This window comes from Drosophila sechellia, chromosome 3L (assembly GCF_004382195.2).
Source record: "Drosophila sechellia strain sech25 chromosome 3L, ASM438219v1, whole genome shotgun sequence".
Taxonomy (NCBI): domain Eukaryota; kingdom Metazoa; phylum Arthropoda; class Insecta; order Diptera; family Drosophilidae; genus Drosophila; species Drosophila sechellia.
Window position 1 is genome coordinate 21,186,923 of NC_045951.1, and position 7,364 is coordinate 21,194,286.

General features: G+C 46.3%; 4 protein-coding genes across 5 annotated transcripts; 1 reads left to right on the forward strand and 3 right to left on the reverse strand.

Moving 5' to 3' along the window:
* Positions 1-97: 97 nt before the first annotated feature.
* Positions 98-1,291, reverse strand: LOC6616502. Its single transcript, XM_002040826.2, has one exon. The coding sequence runs from the start codon at positions 1,199-1,201 to the stop codon at positions 617-619; it is 585 nt and encodes a 194-aa protein (XP_002040862.1). The 5' UTR covers positions 1,202-1,291; the 3' UTR covers positions 98-616.
* A 1,012-nt stretch (positions 1,292-2,303) lies between these two features.
* Positions 2,304-3,164, reverse strand: LOC6616503. 2 transcript variants are annotated; one of them, XM_032719337.1, is made up of 2 exons: positions 2,597-3,164; positions 2,304-2,460 (listed from the first exon to the last, which is right to left on the reverse strand). In XM_032719337.1, the coding sequence occupies exon 1, from the start codon at positions 3,107-3,109 to the stop codon at positions 2,609-2,611; it is 501 nt and encodes a 166-aa protein (XP_032575228.1). In that variant the 5' UTR covers positions 3,110-3,164; the 3' UTR covers positions 2,304-2,460; positions 2,597-2,608. The 2 variants fall into 2 exon arrangements, with proteins under 2 accessions (XP_032575228.1, XP_002040863.1); XM_002040827.2 differs by having other exon boundaries at positions 2,304-2,463; positions 2,597-3,162.
* Positions 3,165-4,354: 1,190 nt separating this feature from the next.
* On the forward strand, positions 4,355-5,282 carry LOC6616504. Its single transcript, XM_002040828.2, has one exon. It carries the CDS (start codon positions 4,358-4,360, stop codon positions 5,180-5,182), a length of 825 nt encoding a protein of 274 aa, XP_002040864.2. The 5' UTR covers positions 4,355-4,357; the 3' UTR covers positions 5,183-5,282.
* Positions 5,283-6,103: 821 nt separating this feature from the next.
* Positions 6,104-7,118, reverse strand: LOC6616505. Its single transcript, XM_002040829.2, has one exon. It carries the CDS (start codon positions 7,100-7,102, stop codon positions 6,293-6,295), a length of 810 nt encoding a protein of 269 aa, XP_002040865.1. The 5' UTR covers positions 7,103-7,118; the 3' UTR covers positions 6,104-6,292.
* Between the last annotated feature and the right edge of the window lie 246 nt (positions 7,119-7,364).

A 7,364-nucleotide genomic window follows, 5' to 3' on the forward strand; every position in this document is an offset into this window, starting at 1 on the left:
CAGTACAGGACTTTTTCAAAAAGTCGAACCATGTCATATTCGGTAATATATAATATTTAGTTTGTAGATTATTTCTTTTGAGGTGATCAAAGCGTACTGGTGTTAACTAATTTTTTATTTTAAATTTTTTAAATTTTAAATTGGTACATTATATATATTCCATTGTTATAGCTTCCGGACATCAAAGTAAAGGATTTTAGCCACTAACTACTACATTACCTCCTAATAGCTACTCCTACTCCTAATAGCTAAAGAAAGCTTACATTTATTTTCCTGTAATTTAACCTGGGCTTAGCTCGGCCTGTACCGGTTTTCCTAAATTGAATAAAATGTTCGAAAGAATCATGAACCGATTGTCTAATCGGTTTTAAAAACGCTTCGAGGCTATCATCACGACTTTTGTTAATCACATCACAAATATTAAAATATAATCGAATGGTTCGGACATGCCATTAATCTTATCAACTTTGAGTTGATTCCCTTATCGCCACCTAAAACACACATTTTCCTTTTCATTATATAAAATAAATAGGTAATTCTATATTTAAATTCGCACATATTTCAGTAAGTAAGACGACGATTTTAAAAATCTCATTTTTGTTATTAATTTCAATAGTTAACCGCGGAAGAAAGATGCCCGCGTCTCCAGGCCGCCCACATTCGGTCTCGAGCTATTTCGATGGGCCTCGATGGCCTGGTAGTTAATGAACCAGAAGGGCTGCTGCTCCACGGGCAGCTGACTCAAGTGGTTGACCCACTCGCGGTCACCATGGGCATCGATGGGCAGCTGGCTGAAAACGGGGGCCACTGATGTTGCGGGTCTTCCGGATGTGGAACTGGCGGGCTGGGTTGTGGACTGTGGACTGTCCTCTGCTCCAAATCGGTTGGCCACAGTGGGAGCCGCCTCCGGAGCAGACCCACTTATTGGCAGTACTAGGGGAACTCCAACTGGCGGCCTCTGGGAGGCTCCAAAGGGTAGATTGACTAGAGCTGGCCTCTGCGAGCTGGATGGCTCTCCGAATCTTGTAGCTATATCCACTCCGGTGATATTCTCAACGGCTGTGTTCTGGGTTGCGTGGTACTTGTCCTTCTGACTTAGTCCACCTGGTGGCCTCAATCCCGCAAAGGAGGGCCGTTGCGCTCGGATATTTTCCAACAGAGTCATGACAATGATGGCCACGGCAAACATTCGTCCCAACATTGTTGCAATGAAAATTTCACTTTCTGCACGCGTTTCTCCGGCAGCTTCACGCGAAGTAATCCGGTCTGATCTTCACCGCCAACTGAGTACAGGCGGCTGGGAAGATGATTTAAATAAGCTTTGGCTCTCTGCTCCACAGCAGCTTTTCTTCGAATCGAACGGGATGCACAGAAAGAAAAAAGTATTATAATAAATTACGTTTTAAAGTATTCAAGCTAAATATGAATTTCCCTTCTAATATCAACGGAAGGCAAATAAAAAGTGAAGTCATTTTTATTAAGTGGTAAAAAAAACGATCTTATGTGAAAGTAAATTGTTTTGTTTCGGTGTATACTATAGTAATGACTTTTAATACGACTAATTAAATTATTAAGTCCCCTGCATATATGTAATTCATATTTAGATGAGAAACTTGTAGTAGTTGTATTGTTAACATATACATAGGTATAAGTGCTTTATTGTCGAAGGGAACAATTCCTTAACTTCCTTACTTTGTGATGTGTAATGTGTTTATCTTAATGGTTAAAATACTCTTACTTCGGCCCTTGACAATCCGCGAACATTTCAAATTTGCAAATGCAATTAAGTGAATCATTTCATTTCGTAATTATGTGTGCTGAAATTGAGTTATTCTTCCGGATAATTCCTAGAGCACTTTTACCTGAATACACAACAATATTCATATTAATAATTATTAAAATTGTTTTAGTCATATTTATGGTTTCATAAATACCGTTCATGTTCTCAATGTCGTAATTATTCTTTTTACCTTGCAGGAATCCATTTTAAAGTGCAGTTTTTTCATCATCATTTTTTGTCTCATTGAACTTGTAAACTTTTTCCCACACTGATTACCCAGACTGACCTGAATCGAATTCAAGATTAGAGTATTTATTTTCCACTAGGAGTTCAGACTGGCGTATTTCTTGTTTTTTTGCGGTCGGGGCAATCCCAAATTCGTCACCAGCTTGCGAAGCGTGCGTTCCCAAACCGGTTGCAGGTCTTCCCCTTTACCCATTCTCCCGGTGACCAATAGCTTCTTGATCAAGTTGGCTGAAAATTGGCTTTTGGACGCGTCTAGGAAAGTTTCTGCCAAAAGAAGTTCGTTCTATCTCGAAAGCAGATTTATTTGCATTATATTATAATCGGATGTGTTTTATTTATGTGTAGAGTGTGGAATCAGGTGAAAAAGTGTTCCTGTGTGTGTTTTTGTCGTCATCGTGGCTGGTGGATCGTCATGGGTTTTTGTTTTGAGTTGGCTGCTGGAATTGCAAGCAAAATAGACAGAATTATTTAAAGGAATAATTATTACATGGAATCTTACGAGGCTATTCAATGTATATTGTTTTTTTTTGGGGTTCAAAAGTTATTCTTGATGAGTTCTTAAATCCTTACCTAGATTTTCATTTAGAAGCGTCGCACGGTGGACCGGGCAGCACTCAACTTGGCCGGACGAGCAGCGGCTGAAAGTGGACGGCGATAGGCCACGGGCTTGGCTACTCTCCGGTAGTTAGCGGCCCTCCTGGCAGCTACCAAACGGGCCTGCTGCTCCGCCGGAATGTCGGCGGCGGCGGGCAGATCGTTTCCGGTCACGTCCGGTGGGCCGTACACCTCGTCGGGAACGCTGTTAGGCGCAGCATCGGGCGGTCCATAGACGGCATCCGGTGTGGGCTCGGCGGCCGAAGGAGCAGCAGCTTCGTCGAAGGGCACTTCCGGCTTCAGCTCATCCGCCGAGGGATACGGCGTGACGGCATCCGGATCAGCTGCGTCGGCGGGAGCCAGCTCCTGGCGAGCGGAGTACCTCGAACGTCCGCGACTCAGGCGCTGCGAATAGCGCTGCTGCTGAGCTTGGGAAACGGCCAACAGGCTGAGGGCTGCAGCCATAAGGATAACGTGAAACTTTGCCATGGTGGAGATGAATGGATGGAAGTGTATCTGTGGGAAGGCTGAACCAACGACTGATGACTGGAAGACCCTCCCTGGGCGCTTTTATAGGTAGGACTTGGATGGGCACCTGTTTAGTGTGCGGCGCGTGGACCCAGCGTGGGCATCCTTTTTTGGACCTACGGTCTGACGTCGGCACTCCACTATGGTCTTGGTTACCCACGATCGGCGGTGTCTGCGGCGTCTTTATGCGCCCACGACGTGACCAGAAAGAGGAAGCAGATGTTGATGTCCGAGGTTCCGCCAGAAATCAGTCCAAAATCTGAGAGTGTCTCACCCTCGATTAAACCAATCGCTCAACATTAAAACGCTCTTAATGTGACGGACGGTGAAATTAATGGCTAGTCGTAAATTTTGGGGCGAAGTTAAAGGATATTGGTAAAATGGAAGCGGGCAAAAATCTATTTTGGGCCAATGCACAAAACCTTGAAATATTTAAAGCTTATGTTGTACTGAATTAAATTATGGTATCTAAAATCCATTCATTTATAGAAATAATTCATTGTAAGAATCACCCTCATACTCTTATTGGTTTAAAAAATATCAAACAACTTAAGACTAGCTGACTTTATTATCAAATTTGTATAAAGTAAAACAAGTAATAAAAGTAATTTCTTTAATTGCGATTTAAAACTAATTTGTAAATATTTTTGCGCTTGCACCTATTATTTACATTAAACCATCCTCACTTTATTTCATGTAATGATAGTTTAGGACGTGACATAAAACAATCGTTTGGGGAACGGGCTGGTGACCTTGGCGGTCACCTCAACGCCAAATCGTTGATCGCATAAATATTGATTATAAGTGTTTAATCAAAAATTCTAACGCTCAAGCTGACAATTCCAGCATAATGCAATTGACAACAGTCCACTCCGTTTTCGCTTTCAATTGGCTGGGAATTGGATTGCGTGTCACGTACGAAACGCATTTAATTTTCAAAGAACATTGCGAATCGGACGTGGACATCGGACACCAGTTGGCAGTTGGAGACCGGTGATAATGTGGACGATGCGGACGATATGGGCGATATGGTGGAGATATGAGCTGGCAGCGGACGTGGTTTTGTCGGCGGAGACCAGAAACAAACAAAAGGCTATGCAAATAAATCATTAAGTGTGCGCCTAATCGATGTCGTGTCGATATAGAAGATTCATGTCAATATTCCCCGGGATCGAGAACTCTGTATAAAAGTATCGTTCACAATCGTACATGGATCAGTTGGGTCTAAATTGGGGCCGAGATCGAAAGTCCAACATGCAGTGCATTCTACCCGTTATCCTTTGCCTTTGGGCTCTTAGTCCCGTCCAGATCGAAGCGCGTCAGGTCAGGATCAACAGGTATGCGGTCAGTGTGCAGGAGGATCAGCCGGCCGAGGCTAGGGATGCTCCCTATCCGGCGGCAGGCTATAGACCACAGGGTCGCTCCTTCTGGCTGCCAGGCGAAGTGGAAGTAGAGGTCATTGAAGGGCCCGGTGCTGTGGAGGCCGAGGTTCAGGAAGGCTCAGGTTTGGAGACGAATCAGCTGACCACCACAACCGAACTGCCTCTGGAGGATCTGTCGACCAGCACTACAGATCCAACCGACGACTGGAGCACAACCACCAACTGGGTCTCCGTGGACACAACCTCAGCTCCCCCAGCTCCCCCCGCTGTGGAATCCCGTTCCGGTCGGGCTTTTGTAAAAGCTCCTTATCCACCGGCCGGCTACCGACCAAGTCGCGCCTTCCGCCTGCCCACCGAGAAGAGCAGGGAGGAGGAGCAGAAGACCTTCTCCAGCAACTCCACCGACAGCAATGCCGATCACCCGGTCTGCGGGGTCAGCACTGACCCCCTGAAACCCACTCCGGAACCAGGATCCAAGGATGAGCCGGACTCGGAGAGTGTGGTCTTTACTGCCAATGTGGGACCTGCTGTGGTGGTGGCTAGAGCTCCCTCCTCCATTCCGGTGGCTATTCCCCTGCGATCGCAGCCTTTGATCCAGGCTCCCAGATCCCGGGGATTTGTCTACACCACGCATGTGGAGCAGCGGTGGTAATGGGGCGGGCGGTAATCATTATCATTGTTAACAGTTCAGTATTTAAAGTTACTTTTGTTTATGAAGAAATAAATGTTTTCTATTGTTATTTACCTTTAAAGCTCTTGGTATTTACTTATACTACTGTATATGGCTAAAAATCAATTCAATTTATAAACTACTATTTGAACGTTCAAGCACCACGAGCTGTTTTACTTAACTTGACAGCAAAGATTCTGGAAGTTTTTATAGGAATACAAATTATAACGTCATCACTCTTATCGTTTTCATCGGCCGGAAGTTGTGGCACGTTCCAAACTTTGTTTCTCTAACGTCACTGAATGTTTTGTTAAATATTGTTTTCGTTTCCAATTGAAGGAGGAGTGTTTTCTATCAAATGGTGACAGCTTATATCTGCAGTCAGCCGTAGAGTTCTTCTCCCCGGCAACCCGACATCCCGGCCAGCCGACATCCGTATTAAATTTGACATGCGGATGTGCAAAAGTTTTAACCGTGGAACGTGCGTGGCATCCGGAAAGGCGTTCGGCGACTTTGGAGGAGGAGGCGGAGCTTATAACCCCCTTACCCTCCACTGCCGTCTTCATGGAGGATTCAAATTGAATAACGAGTATGCGAGTGCTCCCTGTACCACGTGGCGGGAGGAGTGAATCCGCCGAGACCATTGAACCTACTTTATACTGGTGGGGACTTGTTGAGCGGTTGGAGTTCTCGTGGCAGACATTTATGGCAAAATTTTTGAATATTTTATGTGAGATTTTCGTGGATTCACCACGGCATTCTATTGAAGCGACAGCTCCAATAAATTTGGATACAAAGTACCATATTTATGAATAGATTTGTTTTTGTCAAGTCCCATTCGAGCAGCACCAATTCAATCTATATCTAATATATTGTTAATCTATATCAAAGACTAAAAATGTGTAAAGAATCAGATGTCCTTAAAATATGGGCCTGTTTATTTACTTAAAGGCCATTCATCAAGCCATTCGATAAGCATATTCAAGAGGTAACAAAAGTCATTAAAAACGAGTTAAGAAGAAACTTTAACAGAGTCCGCGTGGCCACCGCTCCGGGTTAATTGATTCGTCCTGGCACGCCTCCTTGGGAAAGTCAGCGCAAATTGTGCACGTAATTGACAATCAAAGGATCATCGAAGCTGGTGGGCACGATTTCGACGGAGTGCACAACCGGCTGCAAGTGGGCATCGCTGTCGATGTGCGTGAAGCTGGCCAGCTGGAGGTCCAGGTCATCGTGGCCGCCATCCACCAGCACGTACTCGGCCTCCGGCTCCACGATGGCCAACTCCACGGCGGCATTATTGTCGCCGGGCACCTGCGGCTGCTCGGCAATCGATAGCGTTGCATTTTCATTGTCCTGGGAGAGGGAGATGGCCACGTTCGGTGGTGGGGACTCTTCTCCGGCCGGAGTGGCGTCGATGGCAAACAGTTTGGTAGTGGCCGCAGTTGTGCTGCTCTCTGTGGTTAAACTTTCAGGGGTGACGCCCTCCTCCTCGTCCACCTTTAGCTCCGCGGCTTCCTTTGGCTGCTCAGTTGTGGTTACCTCAACTTCGGCCTTGTTGTTTTCCCCCTCGTCGTCCTGCTCCACGAGATGGCGCTCAATTTCATGGATTCGCTTGGGTGTTGTACTGAGCAGCAGGAGCTTCCCGTACTTCTCTGGCGCCACAGCGCTATCCTCATGTAAAGTGCCCGGGGCAGGATCAATCAGTATGCTGGCCTCCTCGTCGCGACTCAAAGCAGGACCCGCCAAAGTTGTGTCCTTCTCGGTGGTGACATCCCCCTCTTGATCCCGGATAACCGCACTAGTTGTGGTTTCCGGAACCTCCGGATCCGCTCCGGGGCGGATAACAGCCGCCTGGACCACAGCCAGGCAGAGTAGAGCGCAACCGAGTCCTTTCCACATGTTCGCTGGTCAATTTGCTGACGATTTGATGGCAGCCCACTCCAGACGGGCGTATTTATACAAATGGTTCCCACCCATTCGGGAGCTGTCATAATTTCAGCCCTGAGCATTTAATTTAACGCGAAACTTCCGCAAGTGGCCCAAACCGGAAATGTAATTCCGCCCGTCGGTGGGCGTGAGTTTCTGTCTGCCAGAGGGTGTTGTGTTGTGCGAGTCTGTGGCGGCATTGAAGGAGGCCAGAAAGGCCTGGGTCGTTACACCT